At 33.5% G+C, this 25810-nt stretch overlaps 1 protein-coding gene across 3 annotated transcripts in view; it reads left to right on the top strand.

The window, feature by feature from the left end:
* The window catches only part of SMCHD1 (structural maintenance of chromosomes flexible hinge domain containing 1), a 187871-nt gene that overhangs the window by 52592 nt on the left and 109469 nt on the right, over positions 1-25810 (top strand). For all 3 annotated transcript variants that reach the window (XM_057504069.1, XM_036905842.2, XM_036905843.2), the window contains exons 8-20: positions 2234-2400; positions 4337-4427; positions 5103-5313; positions 7383-7503; positions 7581-7764; positions 9047-9241; positions 10742-10855; positions 11403-11509; positions 12213-12295; positions 12468-12581; positions 18657-18734; positions 18811-18930; positions 21915-22059. In XM_057504069.1, coding sequence (XP_057360052.1) covers positions 2234-2400; positions 4337-4427; positions 5103-5313; positions 7383-7503; positions 7581-7764; positions 9047-9241; positions 10742-10855; positions 11403-11509; positions 12213-12295; positions 12468-12581; positions 18657-18734; positions 18811-18930; positions 21915-22059 — 1730 coding nt within the window. The remainder of the gene's footprint in view (positions 1-2233; positions 2401-4336; positions 4428-5102; positions 5314-7382; positions 7504-7580; positions 7765-9046; positions 9242-10741; positions 10856-11402; positions 11510-12212; positions 12296-12467; positions 12582-18656; positions 18735-18810; positions 18931-21914; positions 22060-25810) is intronic.

The following is a 25810-nucleotide window of genomic DNA, read 5'->3' as shown; positions in this document are numbered from 1 at the left end:
TGATAGGTATCCCAAGCAAGGACTCATTGCATCCTAGGGTAAGTATCCTCAATTTTTTTTTCAGCATTTTTAGACTCAGTATTTATTTTTCTTTACTTTTACCTTTATGATTCTAAAATCAGTTCAACGTTATGGTATAGGATACTCCTTTATGTATGTATGCCAGTTTAGCAATATATGTAAAAAGCTCCCCTGTCCTCACAGCATTGCTACACACTCAGCTGATAGGGTCATTTTCCTACAAAAGTTTTTTGAAGCCTGTTTCTGAAACTCTTCAAGTGAGTCACCTTAAAAGTCAATGTAAATGCACAATTGCATCAAAAAGAATAAAATACCTAGGAATAAACCTAACCAAGGAAGTGAAAGACCTGTATTCTGAAAACTACAAGACATGCATGAGAGAAATTAAAGAAGATACTAATAAATGGAAACACATCCTGTGCTCATGGATAGGAAGAGTTAATATTGTCAAAATGGCCATCCTGCCTAAAGCAATATACAGATTCAATGCAATCCCTGTCAAGATACCAGCAGTATTCTTCAGTGAACTGGAACAAATAGTTCTAAAATTCATATGGAACCACAAAATACCCTAAATAGCCAAAGCAATCCTGAGAAGGAAGAATAAAACAGTGGGGACTACACTCCCTGACTTCAAGCTCTACTACAAAGCCACAGTAATCAAGACAATTTGGTACTGGCACAAGAACAGACCCACAGACCAGTGGAACAGAATAGAGTCCAGATATTAACCCAAACATATACGGTCAATTACTATACGATAAAGGAGCCGTGGATATACAATGGGAAAATGCCAGCCTCTTCAACAACTGGTGTTGGCAAAATTGGACAGCTGCATGTAAGAGAATGAAACTGGATCATTGTCTAACTCCATATACAAAAGTAAATTCAAAATGGATCAAAGACCTGAATGTAAGTCATGAAACCATAAAACTCTTAGAAGAAAACCTAGGCAAAAATCTCTTGAATATAAATGTGAGCAACTTTTTTCCGAATGCATCTCTGTGGCAAGGGAAACAAAATCAAAACTGAAAAAAATAGGACTACATCATGCTAAAAAGCTTCTGTTCAGTAAAGGACACCATCAGCAGAACAAAAAGGCATCCTACGGTATGGGAGAATATATTTGTAAATGAGATATCTGACAGGAGGTTAACATTGAAAATATATAAAGAACTCACACACCTCAACACCCAAAGAGCAAATAACCCCATTAAAAAATGAATGGAGGATATGAACAGACACTTCTCCAAAGAAATTCAGATGGCCAACAGGCACATGAAAAGATGCTCCACATCGCTAGTTATCAGAGAAATGCAAATTAAAACCACAATGAGATACCACGTCACACCAGTAAGGATCGCCATCATCGAAAAGACAAACAGCAACAAATGTTGGCGAGGTTGTGGAGAAAGGGGAACCCTCCTACACTGCTGGTGGGAATGTAAAATAGTTCAACCATTGTGGGAAGTTGTATGGAGGTTCATCAAAAAACTCAAAATAGAAATACCATTTGACCCAGGAATTTACCCTAAGAATGCAGCAGCCTAGTTTGAAAGAGACATGTGCAGCCCTATGTTTATCGCAGCACTATTTACAATAGCCAAGAAATGGAAACAAACTAAGTGTCCATCAGTAGATGAATGGATAAAGTAAATGTACATATACACAATGGAATACTATTCAACCATAAGAAAGAAAGAAATCCTACCATTTGCAACAACATGGGCGGAGCTAGAAGGTATTATGCTCAATGAAATAAGTCAGGCAGAGAAAGACAAATACCAAATGATTTCCCTCATTTGTGGAGTATAACAATGAAGCAAAACTGAAGGAATAAAATAACACTCACAGACTCCCAAGAAGGGACTAGTGGTTACCAAAGGGGAGGGGTTGGGGAGGGTGTTTGGGGAAGGAGGGAGAAGGGGATTGTGGGGTATCATGATTGGTGCACATGGTGTATGTGGGGTCATGGGGAAGACAGTGTATCTCAGAGAAGACAAATAGGGACTCTGGCATCTTACTATACTGATGGACAGTGACTGCAATGGGGAATGGGGGTGGGACTCGATAATAACCACATTGTTTTTCTTGTGAAACCTTCATAACAGTATATATCAATGATACCTTAATTAAAAAAAGAAGTAAATGTTATTTGTGTAATTACAATCAAGATGTATCTAATCTGTTTTATTTATATTCACTTTTATAGCCATCTGATTCTGTTCACATTACAAATGATGATGAAAGATTTCTACATCATCTTATCTTAGAGGAGAAGGAAAAAAATAGTTTTACTGCTGTGGTTATCACAGGGGTACAACCAGAACACATGCAGTACTTGAAAAATTATTTCCATCTTTGGACAAGGCAGTTAGCGTAAGTAAATTATTTATTTGATTTAGGACATGCTGTTACTTGTTTTTTTTAATTTTTTTAAGACAGGAAATGTTAGAGATACATTGAAGCCTTTTGGTGGTCTGCTTTGCTCCTGTCCCATTTCCCTCTCTTCGGTGCAGTAACCAATATTCAGATGTTGGCATTCAAATAGTTCTCTGTTATGTAACTATTGGTTGATCACCTGTATTATATTGGCTATTGTTTGAGGCACAGGCTTTTCGACACCTATTATAAAATTTAAAATAAACTTTAGAATTTATCAAATTTGGCACCATCATCTCTATGTCCCTCTTTTGTGCGCTTGTAGTGCCTATCATAACCTTCCATACAATGTATTTTTACTTATGTTTTTGTGTGTATTACTCCATTGTAATCTTTTCTATGCATTTTTATAATCTCAGGGTTTCCTATTCTAAAGTAGATGCTCAGTAAATATTTATCAAATGAATGCATCAGGTCTGGTAAAATAAAAAATACGCAAATATGCCTATATATATATTAGTAATACTTAAATCTTTGTGTATCTATTCTAGGAAAACTTTTTAGGTAGCATATATGTTCTATTAGTTCAAGTCACAGGAATATTTATTTAATGGTGCTAAGTTTTGTTCTGTAGCTACATAGTATAGCTCATTAACTGTATTGTTTCCATCATTTGCCTCAGTCTGAGTTATTGAATCTTGCAAAAATGCGTACATCTGCACAAAATTGTTTTTTTTTTCAAAGTATCTTTTCATATTTACCCAAAAGTCTAGTACACTTAATTTGAGATTCTGTATTTTAAAATTGTTTGTCTTGTGTGAAAATAAATTTTATTTTAGGAATACTCCTTTTCTTCTTTACTAATGTTTATTATTTGCCATGTAACCTGAGTTTTAAATGAGACCTTGGAACTTTTCTTCTCTTAGTATATATTTTATTAGCCATTTTATAGTTTCTTTTAAGTAAAGTAACTCAATGTACATAATATATAATTAGAATATGCTCTTGCTCTCTAACAAACAATAACATAAAACTTTAACAACTTATTTGAAACCTTTTTTAAGCTATTTATAGCACTTTTTCTTAAGGTATTGTAAACTTACTGTTGATAATGATGTTAACACTGTTGAGATGTCTGAAGAAAGAGCTAAAGAATTTCAGTGATAACCTTTTATTTCAGTAATATTTTGAAGACTAGCTATGATAATTAATATCTTAAAATTCATATGAAGAAATATTGCAGATTCCTGTTTGAGGAATTATAGATGTGATATGTTTTGGCCCTAAGAAATCTTACCAAATGTAAGCTTTTTAAACTTAAAAATGAAGTAGCAAAAATTTCTGAATTGGTGGTTTTTAATGGGATAATGTTTTTGTTTGTTTTGGAAATGTTGGAATAAGAATGTCTAGATGCTAAAGGAGAGGAGAAATGAGAGTTATAGAATGATATTTTCATTTTGAGGAGATAATTTAAAAATAGCTAATCTTGTATACTCCCTGGTATTTGAGTCCTTTCTATGACATCTCTGACGTATAGAATTACAGTCTTCTAGTTTTTACTTTTTGATTAGCTATACTTCTTGAAAGTATGAAGTATGTGGGCTGTGAAGTTGGAAAGTCCTGGATTGCAACCCACCTCTCCTAAACTCTAGTTCTGTAACCTTAAGTAAATTATATAAACTCTTGCACTCTAATTTTTCTATCTAAAAAATGAGGTGCAATATACCTGCATTTACAAAATGAGGTGCAATATACTTGCATTTCAGCATTATTTTTACCATTAAATGGAATACCATATTTAAAAATGCTTAATATATAGCACTTGGCACCTAGTAGTATTGCCAAAGAGTAGTTACAAATTTTTTTTTGGTACTATATTACATGAACTATAGTTTTATGTGCATTAAAAATATAAAGTTATTCTTTTTTTAAGGCATATTTATCATTACTATATTCATGGCCCAAAGGGAAATGAAAAACATACATCAAAAGAAGTTGGACCTTTCAACAACATTGATATTGAAGTAAGATAAAATTCCTTCTTAAAATATGAATTATTGTGTATCTGTTCTGGTTCCAAGTGACTATGGATAAGAAAAATCAGTCAACAACTAGACAACCCTTTCTTCTTTTACCAAAGTACTTTGGTAATTTGATATTTAAGAGATGTTTCCTGGATGTATGTTTCTTGAACCTCTGTTTACTACAGTGTTTGGTTTCTCTTTTTCCTCTGTCTCTGTAGAGATATGAGTTAGTGCTTCAATCATGTCTCAGAGCAGGGAGAGAAAGGGATGCAAATACTTCCTTTTGTTCACAGAAGTGTTATGACAATGAAGTAAAATTTACAAGTACATAACACTTAAGTATTGGGTTCTCAATATCCTTGCCCCAATATTAGAATTTCATGTACATCATTTGTCCTGCTTCTAACTTCTAGCAAAAAACTTTGAATTAAATATACCTGTGACTTAATCTGTCTTCCAGTTTTGCTTTGCTCTTTGTTTACATTCTGTTTTCTAGTAGTATATTCCTTATTGAGATGCTACTTATAGCTATTTAACCCATATATGAATACATATATTTCATTAAGATAGATGATTACTTATATAAATAAAAGTAGTTTTTGTCTGTTCTGTTGTTGGATCACAGTAAAGTAAAAGTCACTATAGAATTCAATTTTTGTTTTATTTTTATATTAGATTTCTATGTTTGAAAAAGGGAAGACACCTAAGATTGTCAACCTGAGGGAAATGCAAGATGACATGCAGACGTTGTACATAAACACAGCAGCTGATAGTTTTGAGTTCAAGGCTCATGTTGAAGGAGATGGTGTAGTGGAAGGGATTATCCGCTATCATCCTTTCCTATATGATAGAGAAACTTACCCTGATGATCCATGCTTTCCATCAAGTATGTTAATCTGTTTATCTTAGCTTCAAAATGTGAACTTGTGACTTAGGATAGTGATTTTTTTTTTTAATGATTATTAATTGGGCTATTAAGGCCAGAGAAATGTTAAAACTTTTTTCCTCGGGCATAACTTTTTAAGTCAGGTATTTTTAATATTTGTAATTTTAATTTTTGTGTATATTCACTTCCAGATGAATAAAACATGGCTTTAAGAAATATTTTTTTTTCTCAGGGATCCCTTACTGAACAGAACTTTCTACTGCATATTAATCCTTTACATATTCTTCCCGTATCTTTGTAGGTATTTATAAAGAAATTTTTAACTTGATAAAGTCGTATCAGTTTTTTCTTGATACTTTCTGATTTTTGTCTTGTTGTAGAAAGTCTTTTTATACTTCTAAATTATTAAAGGATCCTATAGTGTTTAAAAAATCATTTTATGTTTAGATCGTTAATATATCTATAAACTCTTTTTTGTGTTTACAATGAGGTAGGGTTTTAACTTAGTATTTTCCATGTGGCTGTTTGGTTTCCTAACACCAATTTTTGAATATTATCATTTTTGCAGTAGTTTGAAATACTACTTTTTATAATGATATTAAGTCCCCGTAGTACATAGATCTGGATTATTGGTATTGGTGTATTTTATATTTTTATAATGAGTAGTGATACTGTTTTATAGCTTTATGTGTATTGATATCTTTAGGGCAAGAAACTCAAATTTTTTTTTGAAAATTCTTTATCTATTCCTCTTCTAGATAAACTTTAGGATTACTTTGTACATTCACTTGAAAAAAGTCTAGTGGAATTACTGAGATTGAATTGAATTCATAGATTAACAATATTAAACTTTCTCATTCAGAGTAATTCTTTAGTATATCTTGAGTGTTGTGGGGTCTGGAACCATATTTCCTAATTTGAATATAATCTTTGCCTCTGTCTATTGAGTAAACTTTGACAAACTGTTGCTTACCTCAGTTTCCTTATCTGTGAAGTGGAAGATAGTTATGCCCCTTAGGGGTATTGTGAAGACTAAATAAGAAACTGCTTCAAGTTCTTAGACTAGTGTTCAGCATTATCTAATAAGTGCTCATATAGATTATTCAGTGGCTCTGCCTCCTATGATGTCACTGACCCCTTTTTATTTTGCCATTTCTAATTTTTGTGTGCTGTAGACAAAAAGATAAATCCAAATGATATCTTAAAACAAGAATCATAAGTTGAATGATCAGAGGGATTCTCTAAGAGCAAAGTGATTTGGTTTGATTGAAAGATACTTTTATGTAGAATTTCTTGTGAGGGTTTTTGGGGGTAAAAAGGGTTTATTTTAGATGGGTGGCAATGCCAGAATAACTAAAGTGTAACTATACCAGGATCAAAATGTTTGATCCTAATTTATCTGGATATGTGAAAATATATTGCTAACAAACATGAAAATGTTATAGAGAATCATGCTTTTGATGCTTTGTGAAGTAATCATAGCTGTATCACCTGAATCTGATCTTTGAAAATTTTATAGTTCACATAAACTTAAATTCAGTATTATTAACTAATTTGTACTAATTTGTTCAAACTTGGCAAAGTTGCTGCTACTAGATGACATAGATTTCCCAGGTGATTTTTTGTGAACATACTCGTTTTGACAGAGTTGTGAAACTTGTATTTTAGGCACAGGATTCAAGCTCTTATATTTGTAGGGAGGAGGGATTCTGCTGTAGGGCATAATCTCTTTGGATGTATGACTCTTGTACTCTATAATTAGAATTTAGAGATTGTAGATTCAGCAGCTAGTGTAGTGCTCCTAACACAGATTGATTGGTATATAAGTAATTACTGACCTTTAAATGAGAAACACCATTGGTAATGTGTAACCACTTTGGAAATCTGCCTAAAAATAAAGCTACTTTTAGGTTTTAAAGAACACAGTAATAAAGATCATGTGAGTATTTGTTACCATTTCTCTGAAGCAACTTTAGTATTTCACTTACAGAAATTTATTTCTTAGTGAAAAAAAGTTGCATATGCTTTATATCAATAAACATTTTGTTATGCTTACACCTTGGCTCTAGAATTTAAAGATGAAGATGATGATGACGATTGTTTCATAATTGAGAAAGCAGCAAGAGGGAAAAGGCCTATTTTTGAATGTTTTTGGAATGGACGACTAATACCATATACATCTGTTGAGGAGTAAGTTTTGATTTTTGCTGAAATTACGTTGTTTCATACCCTGATCTTTTTACTAACTAATATTTGTTCTGTTCAAGCTTTGACTGGTGTACTCCTCCTAAGAAGAGAGGGCTTGCACCAATTGAGTGCTACAATAGAATATCTGGTGCATTATTCACTAATGACAAATTCCAAGTCAGCACAAATAAACTCACTTTTATGGATCTTGAGCTAAAATTGAAAGATAAGAACACCCTTTTTACAAGGATTTTAAATGGACAGGTATGATTTTAAATATCATGTTCTGAATATTTGCAAATGTTCTATTTTTAGAAAGTCAGTGGTAGTATAGATTTATACCAACAGTTTGTATACTTCTCAATCAGGAGTATGTATACATTTTTCTTCGTAAGCATTTATGTGTTCACATTACGCAAATGTTTCAAACTGATTAGACTATGTTTAAGATTTACACATCTTTATTAGTTCTTAAGATCTTGACATGGTGAATAGAAGCTACAGAAGCATATCCATTTGATGAGAGGATATAAGAACAATTTAACGGCTATATACTTTGAAATACAGTATAAAAATTTGTTAGGCTCAAATTTTTGTTTTACTGATTGAGATATTGATCCTCTAATGGCAAGGTGGAATAACTTAAAAAGGTGACGGCATTTTTAATTTTGCCACATTTTCATTTGGAAGTGGTATATTATGGAGTAAGATATGTAGGAAGAAATGAACTTCTTTAACTTGATGCATTCATTCATTGTCTGCTGTGAAAGCATGTGATATGGAGATTGTCTTCTCTACTTGTTCTCCTAAAGACAAGCATTAAATAAGTATATAGCAGCTTAATTCTCTATGCTATCTCCCAGCAGGGTGAAGAATGATAAGCAACAACATATTTTCTTGTATTATTATAAAGCACTTTATTTTAATTTTTTATTAAATTTTTTTGAATAGGTAATATATATATACATTAACCAAAAGGAAAAATGTGTTTTTCATGCAATGTTTCTCAACTTTTTATTCATTATTATCCTCTTAAGGAACCATTTTGGACTTTTTCCCCAACTGCTCACTCTGACATATTAAGAGATCTGCAGTACATGTGTTTATGTCCTGTATGTATATATAGATAGCTGCTTGATGAATAAAAAGAGATTTTTGTTGTCCTCTTAAGAATGTGCATGGTTCATAATGAGAAGGCTTCCACATACTCTTTTTCCATAGCCAGCTAGCTCTCCTTCTAGGCAACCAGTATTCATCATTTTTTTGGGTATCCTAGGACTTAAAGCACAGAAGAAAAGCTTTGTTGTTGGTATTGGCCACTGAGACCTTGGTTCCAAAGATGGTAGCAAAAATTTTCTTTCTTTAGTAGTGCTTTTGTTAGAAGTCTAAATTTTATGAGAGAAAGTACCAGCAAAATATTTCAATTTTTTATTAGGTTTTCTGAGGTGGGGTTTATGGAAGGAAGAATGGATTGAATGACAAGTGTCTATGGTTATATTTGTTTACTAGCAGTTGTATTTCATAGAATGTTAAAAAATTTTTACAGGAGCAGCGAATGAAAATTGACAGAGAGTTTGCTTTATGGCTGAAGGACTGTCATGAAAAGTATGACAAACAAATAAAATTTACATCTTTCAAAGGAATAATTACACGTCCTGATCTTCCTTCTAAAAAGCAAGGCCCCTGGGCAACATACTCAGCAATAGAATGGGATGGAAAAATATACAAAGCAGGACAGCTGGTAGGTTTAACTTATTTTTAGATTCAGTCATTAGTAGAATTTGAAACTAAATTAGATGTATTAGAATTTAACAATAACCAAAAATAATGCATATATTGGCTGGCTCCTCAGGAACAAAGAAAGAATGAAAAGGCCAAACTGATTTTAATTACATAATTTAGCATGGCATTGTTTTTTTTAAACCTGTTTGTTGCCAAATGCTCAATTAGCAAGGTTTTTATTGTTTCTTACACTAAACTGCTGAGATGGAGAGTCTCAAATTTTTTTTTATGTGATACGAAGTAATGATTTTTTAGTAAATTTTTGTTGAGTACTTGTTGCTTATAAGTTAACTCTGCTTATTGACTGCATTGTGGAGGATGCAGAAATCCAAGAGATGTGTCTTGTGAGATATATTACAGTCTAAAAATGGAAATAATCCAAACATAAATAGTAATAGGTAAGGGGATAAGTGTTATGAATAGAGAGGATGAATACTGTTTGGGCAGTTTAGGAGAGGAGAGAATTTTCTGACTTTGGATGGGGCTGGGATGAGAGGAAATTCTGAACTTCTTTGGGCAAGAGGTGACATTTGTATGGTCCTTGAAAGAGATAGAGGCATGCGTTTACACAGATAATTATAAGTGTAGAAGGGCGTCCATGCACTCCATAAATGGGAGAATCATTATGTAAATATTTAAAGCCTTCGAATTGGATGTGATTACCTATAAGTAGTATGGTTAGTTAGAGCCTGGCTTTTTCAACATTTAGGGGTTAGCATTAAAAGGATGAGCTGGCAAAGGAGAACAAAAGGAATAAGCTGGTAAGAGAAGGAAACTAGGAAACTTCATGGTATCCCTGAAGTCAAGTGAAAAGTCACAAAAAGGAGGGAGCGATCTGTTTTCTCTAATTCTGTGTGGTGGCTGAGTAAAACGCTTTGTCAGGGATGATAATCAGAGCATAGACAAAGACATAGGTGAGTGCAAGGAAACAAAGTATTAAGTTGGGTTGTTCTGCAACCTACTGTGTATGTGTGAAAAGAAGTAGTTGAGAAATGAGGTTGAGGGTAAACTCTTGTAGCCCTTGTTGGAACTTTCTGAATTGGGCTAATAGAAATTACCCTTAGACTTTTCACCCAACTCAGAAAAGGCAATATCATAGGCAAGTTTTGAGCTAATTTAGATGAAACAAATGGTAACTGGTCAGAGTTAATAAGTCACTGTTCATAGTCTGAAAGCAAGATTTTAAAGGGAAAAGGTTTAACTTTGAAGGAGTTATAGACCTTCTATACATGTACATAGCTATGACATTTTTATATGAAGAAACCCCTGTATCTCTACAAAGATATGTTAATAAGTGGAGAATCTCACAAATATAACTTCATTGGAATATTGAATGCTTTTTTCATTAATTTTTCATCAGTACCAAGTTTTTTTCCTTATATAAAATATTTCTGTGAAATAATATTGAGCTGTTTCTCTAAGTAAATATTAATACTAAAACCTTATTAAAAACTATTAGGTCAAGACGATCAAGACACTTCCTCTCTTTTATGGAAGCATAGAAAAATTTTTTCTTTATGGTGATCATGATGGAGAAGTGTATGCTACAGGAGGAGAGGTTCAAATTTTAATGGTAAGACAGCAACTAATGAAAAATGTTTATTCAAAGTCTCTTAGTACTGCTTAAAGTGTTGAAATAAAGATACAGTATTTGATATTTCTCTTACATTTGGTTTTTCCATTGGATAAAGTAGTGTTAGCATGAATTTTTATGTTTCATACTTGGTATTTTAAATAATCTAGAGAATTTTGCATCAGTATGCCCAATTTCTAACAAATAATACGTTATTGCTAGTTATCACAGTAATTTTGTAAAGTGTACGTTTTGTCCAAGGCCTGCAAACTGGTAAACATTGGAACCAGAATTCTATTTTAAGAATGAATAACTCCAAAACGGAGCAGGTTTTGTCCCTTATAACATGCTTTTTGAATATTTAAGTAGTAATTAATTAGGCCTAAGGAGGTTACATGAAAAATGGAAATAAACACTGTGGTATAGTGTAATATTAGCTATTATGATTTATATACTTAATGGGTAAAATATATTTCTTTGAAAGAATGAATGTTTTGCAGCTTCATTAGTTTTTTTTGAAATGTTGGTATAAAATTTTTTTATTCAGGAACCTCAGGCATTGTATGATGAAAAAAGAACTGTGCCAATTGCAAAGCTGGATAGGACAGTTGCTGAGAAAACTGTAAAAAAATATGTAGAAGATGAAATGGCAAGGTAATTCATAATAGAAGATGCAGGATGTGAATAACAAGAAAAATAAAAGAGAAATCATGGTGTTTTTAACTATTCTTGAGTGTTCTTGTTATATTCTTCCAATAGGGCATTTAGTAGTTTTAAATGAATATGTTGTGACAAACTTACTGCCATTAAAAAAGAAAATGAGAACTCTAATTATGAAAGCCGAATCCTATATTTATTTTGTAGTAAAAGGAAATTCTATGTGTTGAAAGTGTCATTACAGGCACTGTGATTCAGGTATGTTAAAAAAAAAACTTGGTTTGACCTATAACTAGAAGGAAATTGTACTAACTGTTGGGAGGGAAAGATTAGTTAAGAAGAAGTAAAGGAAGTAGGAAAACAGAACTTTTGTTTGTTGCTCTTTAATAGCTAATGATGCTGTCATTTTGATTCTTACTGAATCTCACTGGTAATGTGTACTGTAAAGGAGTGGAAAAAAAAATTACAAAAGATCGATAATTCTGGTAGTTCATACCAAAACATTTTGTTTGTTTTTTTTCAGTAGCCATATGATGGTTGGGGGGGGAATTTTTTAGATACTTAATCATACAGAATTGCAGATTTAATCTTTGAAAATATATCAGAAATAAACATTAAAGTTTCTAGTAAGTTTTATTTTTCTAATTAAGACCATAATTAACACAATTCATAAAATGCTAATATGCTGGTTTCATAATAGGCTTCCTGACAGATTGTCAGTAACTTGGCCTGAAGGAGATGAATTATTGCCAAATGAGATTAGGCCTGCTGGAACCCCCATAGGTATGTTTTTGTTTTTGTTTTTCTTAGTACTGAAAGAAATGCTTTCTGTGTGTCTTACCTTTCCAATATGTGAAAGACCATGAAAAATTAAAATCTAATTCAAGACCTTTCAGATTGATTAGATTATTTTGGTATAACTAAGACATTCTTCTTTTAAATTTTGGACTAATAGGTGCATTAAGAATTGAAATACTGAATAAAAAAGGGGAAGCAATGCAAAAGCTTCCAGGAACAAGTCATGGAGGGTCAAAGAAACTTCTGGTTGAGCTCAAAGTTATACTACATTGTAAGTATGTGAATTAATTTGTATATTTAATATTATTCTTAAATGTGGAATACAGGTTTTAATATCTTTATATAATCATCAAGACCTAACAATCTGATAGACACAGTGGATTTGCTTAAAAGTTAGGAATTTCAAGTGTGTTATTTTTCTGAGCTTTTTTTTTTTTTAACACTTCATACTGAATTTTCTCACATAGGTAACTATGAGCCTAAGTAAAGATTTGGTGTATATATGTAAAAGAATTGTACTGGGTAGGATTTTAGATTAAGTAATCCTTAAGATCCCTTCTAAGTCAAAATCCTTAGGCTGTGAACCTGTGGGGCAGAGGTACTTGGTTCTGATAATAGGCCTAGTGAAAGAAGAGAACTGGGTATTATGGCTCATTTGGTAGTTCCCTAATTTGAATCACCTTGTTTCTTGTCCATTGTTTTTGTCTTGACTGCCTAAAAGTATTTTCACCTTATATTTTCAATAATCTGTTCCGTCACTATGTACTTGTGTGTTGTTCCATTGATTTTGAAGATACAGTATTTTACTCAGTATGTATTTATTTTCAACATTTAAAATTAGTCAGTGATAGTGTATATTTAGTATAAACATATTGTTAGGACTCAGTAGCATTGAACAGTTTTGAATAATTTATTTTACTGATATACTCACTTATTTTTAGCCTCTGTAACACCCTGGATTTTTCCTTTTTGTGTGTGTGTGTGGCTTAAAACAACACATATTTATAATCTTAGAATTCTGTAGATCATACATCCTAGACAGGTTTCACTGGCTAAAATCAAAGTGTCAGCAGGATTGCATTCCTTCTGGAGGCTTGCTTTGTCTATCTTCTAGGAGCTGCCCACATGCCTAGGCTTGTGGCTCATTCCTCCATCTTCAAAGCTGGCCATGTAGCATTTTCCATCTCTGTGACCCTGGCCTTCCTGCCTCCCTTGTACTGAAAAAATATATAATTTTTTTTAATTGAAAAAAGAGTTACTGTGGTAAAATATATATAACAAATTTACCATGTTAGCTAACCATTTTAAAATGTATAGTTCAGTGGCATTAAGTATGTTTGTATTCTTGAGCAACCATCACTATCCATCTCCAGAATGTTTTCATCATTTCAAACTGAAACTCTATTGTAATAAGTTCCCATTATTCCCTCCCCACATGTTCTACTTTCTGTCTCTGAATTTGACTATTTTAGGTATCTCACATAAATGGAATCATATAATATTTGAATTTTGTGTCTAGCTTATTTTACTTAGTGTAACATCATCACATTGCATCCATGTTGTAGCATGTGTCAATTTCCTTTCTTTTTTTTGGCTGAATAATATTCCATTGTGTGTATATACCATGTTTTATTATCCATTCATCCATCAGTGAATGCTTGGGTTTCTTTCACATTTTAACTATTGTGAATAATGCCACTGTGAACATTGGTGTACAAATGTCTCTTTGAGTGTGTGATTTCAATTTTTTTGAGTATATACCCAGATGTGGAATTGCTGGATCATATGGTAATTTGAGGAATTGTCACACTCTTTCCACGGTGGCTGCATAATTTCACATTCCTATCAGCAGTGCACACAGGTTCCAGTATCTCCACATCCTTCCCATACTTTTCTTTCCATCCTTCCCTTATTTTCTTTTTGCTGGGTTTGTTTTATTTTGTTTTTTGATAGAAATCACCTTCATTGGTGTGAAGGCTATCTTGTAGTTTTGATTTGCATTTCCCTAGTGATGAGTGAAATTAAGCATCTTTTTGTGGGCTTGTCCGTCATCCGTTTATGTTCTTTGAAGAAATGCCTATTCAACTCCTTCACTCATTTTTCATTCAGATTGTTTTTTGCTGTTTTTGACTTACAGAAGTTCTTTATATGTTTTGGATAGTAATCCTTTATCAGATACTGTATGATTTGCAAGTATTTTCTTCCAAATGTTTTCTCATCCTGTGCATGGTGTTCTTTGAAGCAGAAAATGTCTAGTCTGTCTATTTTTGCTCTTGTTGCCTGTGCTTTTGGTATCATATACAAGAAGTCATTGCCAAATGACAAAGCATCCTTGAATGTTTATTTCTAAGAGTTTGATAGTTTTAGCTCTTACATTTAGTTCTTTAATCCATTTTGAGTTTATCCGTTTTAAGTTAACTTCTTTTGCATGTGGATATGGAGTTTTCCTAGCACTATTTGTCAAAAAGACTGTCCTTTCCACATTGAATGGTCTTGGAATCCTTATCAAAAATCATGTGACTATATATGCAAGGGTTTATTTCTGGGCTTTCTGTTTTATTCGATTGGTACATGTCTGTTCTTAAGCCAGTACCACACTGTTTTGATTATTGTAGCTTTGTAGTAAACTTTGAAACCAGGAAGTGTGAGTCCTCCAACTTTGTTCATCTTTTTCAAATTGTTTTAGCTATTTGGGTCCTTTGAGATTCCATATGAATTTAGAATGGGTTTTCTATTTCCACAAAAAAAATGACATTGGGATTTTGATAGGTATTATACTGAATCTGTAGATTAATTGGGTATTGTCATTTTAATAATCTATGAGCATTATTTTGTATTTTGCAAGTTTACTGAATTTATTAGTTGTAACAGTCTTTGTTTGTGGAATCATTAGGGTGTTTTACATATACAATCATGTCATCAGTGAACAGATAATTTCACATTTTCCTTTCCAAAATGGATTCCTTTTCTTTCTTTCTTTTCTTTTTTTTTCCCTAATTGCTCTAACTAGGACTTCCAATAAAAAAGGTGGAAGCAGGCATCCTAGTTTTATTCCTTGTCTTAGAGGTAAAGCTTTCAGACTTTCATTGTTGAATATGATGGTACCCTGGGCTTTTCTTAACGCTGTGACTCCACACATGACTTAGCCCTGTCTCCTTCTTCAACTTTATCTGATAACATTTTCAACCTCACTCTCTGTATTCCTGGTCATAATTGCTGTCTTTTTGTTCCATACAAGCCCAATTTTCCCTTCTTTGGACCTTTACGTTTGTTTCCATATAACTTTTAAGTATTAGACCTTTGTCAAAGTTCTTTATTTTTCAAGTTTCAAATTAAGAGTCAGTTGGTCAGAGAGGAGTCTAATAATAATAATGATAGATATTTCCTATTTTTTCTAGTTTCATATTCATTTCCTTATATTTATTTGTATAACTAGAAATTCTGTTATTTCTTAAATGTGCCTTTGTTCTCTCGAACAAGGGGGGAGCTATTTGTAGAGGATCAGGCAGTAAATATTTAGGCTTTTAGTGCCATAAGTTCTTTATTGCAACTACCTAACTGGCATTCTAGAATGCAGACAGCCATGGGCAATAGTTTGCAGACCCCTTGCTCTAGAAGATAGAAGCTCCATGAAAGCAAGAATTTTATTTTCTTTTTTCTAGTGCCTAGTATAGGAGGTAATTTGTTAACAAAAAGGTTAAAGTGTTCGTTGAATTAAATACATAAGGAATACAAGATGCTTGGTCTTTTCTAGAGAACTTCTGAAGGTTGTTCACTCCCTAATTTCCATTACCAATTTATAATTGCAACATTTTTTTAAGTGAAATTTTTTATTATGAATGAAACAAAGAAGAATTCTGTAAGGGCCCTAATACATGTATCTAATATGGGTACATACGTATTATAAACCCGATATAATTATTGAAAAAGAACACTTGCTTCACATGTTCTTTTTGTGCTTGAATCTCAAGTGCATGCATCTTTAAAAACATACCTTTTTTCAGTTATCACAGTAATTCCTTAGTATCATCTAATACCTAGTCCAACTTTAATTTACCTGATTTTCTAAAATGACAACCTTTTATGGTTATTTTTTTTGGTATCAGGCACATGTATTACTTTCAGTTATTATATGATTTCTTAAGTCTCCTTTATTCCAAAGTAGAGACACTTCCTTTTTTTTTTCCATGCCAGTGATTTGCTGACAAAACCCAATCACATGTACTGTAGAGTGTTTCACATATTCCTGTTTGTTTCTTGGAGATGTCATTTAACTTGTCCCACTATTCGTTCTCTTCCTTGAAAATGAGAAGTTAGCCCTAAAAGCTTGAATAGATAGGGCTTTACCACTTTTTTCCCTAGAAGCAAAGAATCAGTACTTACAATTAATCTGTATTTCGTATGGTATTGTATCAAAAGGCACATGATGTTCCATGTGAAGTGCTGGGGTGGATCATGGAATTCACTGGGTGAATGTGATTATAGTACTCCTTTCACCTGTCATGGGATGGTCTCATCCATTCATGTTTTTTGCTTGAATTAGTTATTTGGTATGCAAAATGATAAATTTTTTTTCCTCATTCTTTGATTCCTTCCTAATTGAGTATCTAGAACTCATCTATGAAGAGATTTCCTTTATCAAGCAGGGTCATCGGTTTATTCTGAAGCACAGCTTTTACAGGAAAGGCAACACAAAGGCTTAATTCTTTTACTTTAATTGTAAATTACCAGTGAGGAATTGGTGTTGTACAATAATGCCAAATGATTAGTTTTGGTGAATTTATGAGGTTTTATATATTTTAACATGCTTCATTCATTTTGATACGCTTTCATTGTTGGCTTCTTTGTTTTCTTGATATGATACTTTTTGTCTTTGATAGGAGCTATTTTGCTTTCTGACTCAAGATATGCTAGAATCTTCTTGTACATGTTCTACCCTAGACCTGGATTCAGCCATTAATCCTGGTTCCTTTTGTGAGGAATGGCAGTTAGAGGTCATAATCTGTTAGGATTGCCACTTGGTGAAAGTGCTTCTGAGTTTTTCTATTGATAGCTAAACATGAATATTTTTGGAAAAGAAATGAATTCTTATTGGTATTTTGGGTTTTTACTTCACCACTTTGATTTTATGCATTTATTTCACTTGTTGAAAATCTTGATTCTTAATTTAACAATTACTTATTTGCTTTTTCCTACATTTAATTTCAAAATAATACTGATAGAATTACTAATAATAAGACTGTTGAATTAGATTTGACTTCTTTGTAACTGTTTGTCCTTAAAATGTATTTCTCTCTGATTAAGTAGTAAAAATTATTCTAAAGTCACTTGAAACAATGCTCTCTTTAAAAATGTAATCATATCACCTACCTGATGTGCATTTTGGTTTTTTTTTAATGAGTTTCTGTATTTTAATTCCATTTTTTGAATATTTAAAACATTTACATAATTCTAAAGTCAAAAATGAAAAGAAAGTAATATTTCAGAGAGGTCATGTCATCCCTATACTCAGTTTTCTTTCTCTTTTAGGTAGTAGTTTTATTAGTTTTTTGGCTTACTATTTCTGTTTCCTGTTAAAATGCCAAGCAAAAAGTGTACTTCTGTTTCTTCCCCTTCCTTTCAAAAAAGATAGCATATTTTATTTATTGATGTGTTTTTATTGCTTGCTTTTTCTTCATAACAGTAAATCACTAGATCTTAGAGATTACTCTATATTAAAGTATGCTATTTTACTTTTAAAGAAAACTTTTAAGGAAAATGAGTTTTAATATCAAAGTAAAATTACCTGCGTTCTGTTGTATCAGTTAAGCTTATTTACAGATACATTTTTAAGAATTGAAGTAAAGGAATTTTAATGAGCTGAATGAGTACATTTTCATTATGCTGTTCACTTGCATAGGATTACTTTAGATTTTTGGAAGTTTCAAAACAATTTTTTTTTTTTGTATCAGAGGAACACTATGTTTACTGGACTCCCCCCATCACCAGGTTCCCCCCACATTCCCCATTGCAGTCATTGTCCATCAGCGTAGTACGATGTTGTAGAATCACTACTTGCCTTCTCTGTGTTGTACAGCCCTCCCCGTGCACCCCCCCTGCACATTATACGTGCTAATCATAATGCCGCATTTCTTACCCCCCCTATCCCTCCCGTCCCACCTGTCCTCCCCAGTCCTTTTTCCTTTGGTAACTGATAGTCCATTCTTGGGTTCTGTGAGTCTTCTGGAGTTCAAAACAATTTCTAGAAAGGTATAGCAAAGATATGTGATGTCAGTGTGACTTTTCATATTTATTTTCTATATTCAGTTTCTCAAGGTATAAATGTTTCTTTTTTCCTTTTATAAAGCCTCAACTGGAAATAAAGAAATCATTTCACATATTAGTCAACATGGAGGAAAATGGCCTTACTGGTTTAAAAAAATGGGTGAGTTATTCTGAATGTTAAAGATTATATCAGTATTATATAGACTTGATTTTTAATTTCTTCTTTATTTATCCAGAAAATATTCAAAAGTTGGGGAATTATACCTTGAAATTACAAGTTGTATTGAATGAAAGTAATGCAGACACTTATGCAGGAAGACCACTGCCATCTAAAACAATTAAATTTTCTGTTAAAGGTAAGCAAACATGAATACATAACTATATGTGCTATATATGTAGGATATTTTAAATCAAGTCGGAATAGATAATTTAATAAAAAATGTTGACCCACTATTTATAAAGTCTTGATTTTAAAATGGCTTTATTATTTTGCTTGATAATCATATTCCTTCTAAACTTTGAAGGTATCATTATTTTCTGCCTTCTGTTGTTAATAAAGTCTGAAGTTATTCTGATTCCTGACCTTCACTTGAGAGCCCCTCTGCTCCCCTCCACCCCCATCTTCCCTCTTCCCTAATCCCCAGATGCTTGGAGAATGTTTTTGTTGTTCCTGTTTCTGAAATTTTAAACTCTAGAAATTTTTCCTGAATTATTTTGATTTCCTACTCTGTTCGTTCTTTCTACACTATCTAATACTAAGACATTGAACCTATTGACAGGTATACTAATATTTCTTTTTTTTCTACTTTCCATTCTTGGTTTTATTATTCTCCTTTATGGGAGATTACCTTAATGTGGTTTCTTCGTGCTGTCTAGTTTCTAAAATCTCCTTTATTCTCTAGTTATCCCTTTTTCAAAGTATTCTCATTCTTCTTCATGGATTCAGTGTTTTTATTAATTCCCTGAGGCTAGTAGTAATAGCGGCAGGTTTTCTTGAAGATTTTGAACTTTATTCACATGGTCTGTTCCCTTCATGTTACTTTTTTGTGTGTTTGCTCTGGGTTTTTCATGTTAGATGCTCTCTTACATGACTAGTGATTTGCTTACATTTAAGAATAGAACATTGGAAAGCTTTTATTTCATTTGGGGGGATTATGATAGACTTTAGTTTTTCTCTCTGACTATTCAGATTCCCCAGATTGGAGCGTTCCATTCTCCTGCCAGGAGTGTAAACACCTAGCAGCCAGCATTTTGGGAACCAAGCTGGGGAAGACTTTTGGGGGTCTTAGATTTAGTATATCATCTTTCACTTGATTTTCCTATTTTCAATAAACTCTGACACTGTTAGTAGTGCTGTGTAGCCCTGTTAGCCCTACTTTTTTACCTGCCCCAGAGAATAACCTTCCATCTCTTGCTGGGGATGAGGAAGGCAGTTGACTGGCTCTATGTCTTGAGAGGTGGGGTCAGGGGAACTATTTCTTAAACAGACTTCAACAGGTCTTCCTTTTTTTATTACAATTCCATTCCAACCTGATACAGCCATTTGTGAGACTTTGGGATTTGCTCTTGTGTGAATTAGATTGGTTCTCTGCTTCCTTTGTTGATGATTGAGGATTTGATGTTCTTGGATCTTTCTGCTCAGTCATTACACCTAACCATATATTCTCCAACTTAAAAATTCTATTAATGATTGTCATTTTTCTTGGCTCTTTGTAAGTTTAGGCCTCTTAAAAAAGATCTCTGTAGTGTCATTATTATGGGGTTTTTGGAGAGAGCTGAGCTAGGTACATATGATGACCTTGCCGTTAATCATTGTCCTTTGTGTACACATCTACACATTCTTTTAATGGCTGTGGAACACATTCCCTAGTATGTACATGCTATAATTTAAGCAGTTTTCTGTTGATAAACACTTTTTTTTGGTTTCCAATTTTTTTTGGCTATTACAAGCCATATTTCCATATGAAAGAAAATTATGCTGCTTTGTGTACATGTCCTAGAATTTCTCTAGGGTGGATACCATACAGTAGAATTGCCAAGGTGAAGTATATATGCTTTAACATTTTAATTATGTTTAATGTCAAATTGCCTTCCCAAAATATTGTGCCAGGGTACCTTTACCAACAGACTGTGAGAATTCCATGGTCCTTATGCTCATTCCTGACTGACCTGTATATTTATTAATCCTAGTTGGTAGTTAAATTATTTATTTAATTATTAGGTTGTGCACCTTTTCTAGCCTTTATTGGCACTGTGCACTATATGATCTCTGAAAGCCTATTCATTCACTGTGCCCATTTTACTAGTTTAAAGCTGTGATTCTCGGATTGAGTTTGTATATGAATCACCTTCAACGCTTATTAAAACAGCCTGCTGGGCCTCACTCCCAGAGTGTCTGACTCAATAGGTTTGAGGTGCGCTCTAGAATTTGCATTTCTAATAATTTCTCAGTGGATGGCTGAAATTGTCTGACTAGAGACCACACTTTTGAGAACTGTTGGCTTATAGGAGGTTTTTATATAGTCTAGAATTTTAATCCTTTGTGCATGTTGCAAGTATTTCCTTATATAAATTATCTCTTTAAATTTTGTTTATTGTACTTAATAAGGTATTTTAAACTTTATCAAATATATTATTTCATAGCTTTTGAGTACAGTATTACCCCAGATCCATGGGAGATAGGTTCCAAGACCACTCCCAGAGGGTGCTTGAAACTGAATAGTACCAAATACTATATGCTATGTTTTTCCTTATACATACATACCTATGATAAAGTTTAATGTATAAATTAAACAGATTAACAACAATAATTAATAAGAGAGAACATTTATAACAATATAGTGTAATAGTTATATGAATGGTCTCTCTCTGAATATCTTAATGTGCTGTACTCATCCTTCTAGTGATATGAGATGATAAAGTGCCCCATGCAATGAGATGAAGTGAATTGAATGATGTAGGCATTGTGTCTAAGCGTTAGGTTACTACTGACCCTCTGACAATATAATGGGAAACTAAAACCATGGATAACGAGAGACTGCTATATTGTGTTTAGCCTTAGCTTTCCCTGTGATAAGGTAATAAACATATTCTTACTAAATTATAATAATTTCATTGTTTAAAAACATTAATCTCTACCTCTAGAATTTTACTTTTATGTATGGTGTGAAACAAAGATCTACCTATTATTTTTCCAAGTGGGTTATAGATGCATACATTTCTCAGATTTAAATTACTATCTTTATCACAGTCCAATTTCCTGTATATAAGGTGATCTGTTTCTGACCTACAGTGAATTTTCTGACCAATAATTTGCTTTTCATGTTTACTCTTTTTAAAGAGGGTAAGCCAGAGAAATTCTCATTTGGTCTTCTGGATTCTCCTTTTCGTGTTGGAGTGCCGTTCAATATCCCCCTGGAGTTTCAGGATGAATTTGGTCATGCTAGTCAACTAGGAAATGATACTCAGCCAGTTTTTGAAGCAAGGTAATTTGAAGGATCTACTTATATTTGGCTTTTCATATTTGCTAAGCATTTACTCTTTCTTTTTTTAACTTAGATTATTGGTATGTTGTTAACTTCAGATTTATCATTTAAAATGTTTAGTGGATTTTATGATATCTGGGATTTACTTAACCCCATGCTATGCTCTGTGACTATAGTATGATATATAAATTGCTTCACTAAGGTTCATGTTTTGATTGAATTTACTATAAAAGTTGTTCAGGTGAGAATGGTAGTTTTCTCTCTCTTATCCATTTCTTTTAGCAAATATGATATGAAGTTATGGCCATTTAAACCTGCATTGCCTACTAGTAGGTTTTTTTTTTTCATTTTGTTATCATTAATCTATAATTACATGAAGAACATTATGTTTACTAGACTCCCCCCTTCACCAAGTCCCCCCTACAAACCCCATTACAGTCACTGTCCATCAGCCTACTAAGATGCTGTAGAATCACTACTTGTCTTCTCTGTGTTGCACTTCCCTCCCTATGCCCCCCCCCCCACATTATACATGCTAATTGTAAGGCCACCTTTCTTTTTCCCTGCCCTTATTCCTCCCTTCGCACCCATCCTCCCCAATCCCTTTCCCTTTGGTAACTGTTAGTCCATTCTTGGGTTCTGTGAATCAGCTGCTGTTTTGTTCCTTCAGTTTTTCTTTGTTCTTATACTCCACATATGAGTGAAATCATTTGGTTCTTGTCTTTCTCCGCCTGGCTTATTTCACTGAGCATAATACCCTCTAGCTCCATCCATGTTGTTGCAAATGGTAGGATCTGTTTTTTTCTTATGGCTGAGTAATATTCCATTGTGTATATGTACCACATCTTCTTTATCCATTCATCTATTGATGGACATTTAGGTTGCTTCCATATCTTGGCTATTGTAAATAGTGCAGCGACAAACATAGGGGTGCATCTGTCTTTTTCTAACTGGGCTGCTGCATTCTTAGGGTAAATTCCCAGAAGTGGAATTCCCAGGTCAAATGGTATTTCTATTTTGAGCATTTTGAGGAACCTCCATACTGCTCTCCACAATGGTTGAACTAATTTACATTCCCAGCAGCAGTGTAGGAGGGTTCCCCTTTCTCCACAACCTCGCCAACATTTGTTGTTGTTTGTCTTTTGGATGGTTGCGATCCTTACTGGTGTGAGGTGATATCTCATTGTGGTTTTAATTTGCATTTCTCTGATGACTAATGATGTGGAGCATCTTTTCATGTGTCTGTTGGCCATCTGAATTTCTTCTTTGGAGAACTGTCTGTTCAGCTCCTCTGCCCATTTTTTAATTGGATTATTTGCTTTTTGTTTGTTGAGGTGTGTGAGCTCTTTATATATTTTGGATGTCAACCCTTTATCGGATCTGTCATTTATGAATATATTCTCCCATACTGTAGGCTACCTTTTTGTTCTATTGATGGTGTCCTTTGCTGTACAGAAGCTTTTCAGCTTGATATAGTCCCACTTGTTCATTTTTGCTTTTGTTTCCCTTACCCGGGGAGAGATGTTCATGAAGAAGTCACTCATGTTTATGTTCAAGAGATTTTTGCCTATGTTTTTTTCTAAGAGTTTTATGGTTTCATGACTTAACATTCAGGTCTTTGATCCATTTCAAATTTGTTTTTGTATATGGGGTTAGACAGTGATCCAGTTTCATTCTCTTACATGTAGCTGTCCAGTTTTGCCAGCACCATCTGTTGAAGAGACTGTCATTTTCCCACTGTATATCCATGGCTCCTTTATCATATATTAACTGACCATATATGTTTGGGTTAATGTTTGGAGTCTCTATTGTGTTCCACTGGTCTGTGGCTCTGTTCTTATGCCAGTACGAAACAGTCTTGATTACTGTGGCTTTGTAGTAGAGCTTGAAGTTGGGGAGCAAGATTCCCCCCCATTTTATTCTTCCTTCTCAGGATTGCTTTGGCTATTCGGGGTCTTTGGTGTTTCCATACGAATTTTTGAACTATTTGTTCCAGTTTGTTGAAGAATGCTGTTGGTAATTTGATAGGGATTGCATCAAATCTGTATACTGCTTTGGACAGGATGGCCATTTTGACAATATTAATTCTTCCTAGCCAAGAGCATGGGATGAGTTTTCATTTGTTAGTGTCCTCTTTAATTTCTCTTAAGAGTGTCTTACAGTTTTCAGGGTATAGGTCTTTCACTTCCTTGGTTAGGTTTATTCCTAGGTATTTTATTCTTTTTGATGCTATTGTGAATGAAATTGTTTTCTTAATTTCTCTTTCTATTGGTTCATTGTTGGTGTATAGGAAAGCCACAGATTTCTGTGTGTTAATTTTGTATCCTGCAACTTTGCTGAATTCCAATATTAGTTCTAGTAGTTTTGGAGTGGAGTCTTTAGGGTTTTTTATGTACAATATCATGTCATCTGCAAATAGTGACAGTTTAACTTCTTCTTTACCAATTTAGATTCCTTGTATTTCTTTGTTTTGTCTAATTGCCGTGGCTAGGACCTCCAGTACTATGTTGAATAACAGTGGGGAGAGTGGGCATCCCTGTCTTGTTCCCTATCTCAGAGGAAAAGATTTCAGCTTCTCACTGTTCAGTATGATGTTGGCTGTGGGTCTATCATATATGGCCTTTATTATGTTGAGGTACTTGCCGTCTATACCCATTTTGTTGAGAGTTTTTATCATGAATGGATGTTGAATTTTGTCGAATGCTTTTTCAGCATCTATGGAGATGATGATGTGATTTTTGTCCTTCTTTTTGTTGATGTGGTGGATGATGTTGATGGATTTTCGAATGTTGTACCATCCTTGCATCCATGGATGAATCCCACTTGGTCATGGTGTATGATCCTTTTGATATATTTTTGAATTCGGTTTGCTAATATTTTATTGAGTATTTTTGCATCTACGTTCATCAGGGATATTGGTCTGTAGTTTTCTTTTTTGGTGGTGTCTTTGCCTGGTTTTGGTATTAGGGTGATGTTGACTTCATTGAATGAGTTTGGGAGTATTCCCTCCTCTTCTATTTTTTGGAAAACTTTAAGGAGAATGGGTATTATGTCTTCTCTGTATGTCTGATAAAATTCTGAGGTAAATCCATCTGGCCCGGGGGTTTTGTTCTTGGGTAGTTTTTTGATTACCGCTTCAATTTCGTTGCTGGTAATTGGTTAGTTTAGATTTTGTGTTTCTTCCTTGGTCAGTCATGGAAGGTTGTATTTTTCTAGGAAGTTGTCCATTTCTTCTAGGTTTTCCAGCTTGTTAGCATATAGGTTTTCATAGTAGTCTCTAATAATTGTTTGTGTTTCTGTGGGGTCCATCATGATGTTTCCTTTCTTGTTTCTGATTCTGTTGGTGTGTGTTGATTCTGTTTTTGTTTTAATAAGTCTGGCTAGAGGTTTATCTATTTTGTTTATTCTCTCAAAGAACCCGCTCTTGATTTCATTGATTTTTTCTATTGTTTTATTCTTCTCAATTTTATTTATTTTTTATCTGATCTTTATTATGGCCCTCCTTCTGCTGACTTTAGGCTTCATTTATTCTTCTTTTTCCAATTTCGAGTAATCTTGGTTCCTGGCCCTTCTGCTTCATGGCATTAAATACATCATGCCACTCCTTTCTGTCCTGTAAAGTTTCTGCTGAGAAGTCTGATGATAGCCCGATGGGCTTTCCTTTGTATGTGATCTTATTTCTGTCCCTGGCTGCTTTTAACAGTCTGTCCTTTTCCTTGATCTTTTCCATTTTAATTACTATGTGTCTTGG

The sequence above is a fragment of the Manis pentadactyla genome, chromosome 6 (assembly GCF_030020395.1).
Source record: "Manis pentadactyla isolate mManPen7 chromosome 6, mManPen7.hap1, whole genome shotgun sequence".
NCBI lineage: Eukaryota > Metazoa > Chordata > Mammalia > Pholidota > Manidae > Manis > Manis pentadactyla.
The sequence above is the reverse complement of the archived record's forward strand: the minus strand, read 5'-3'. Positions and strand labels throughout refer to the sequence as shown.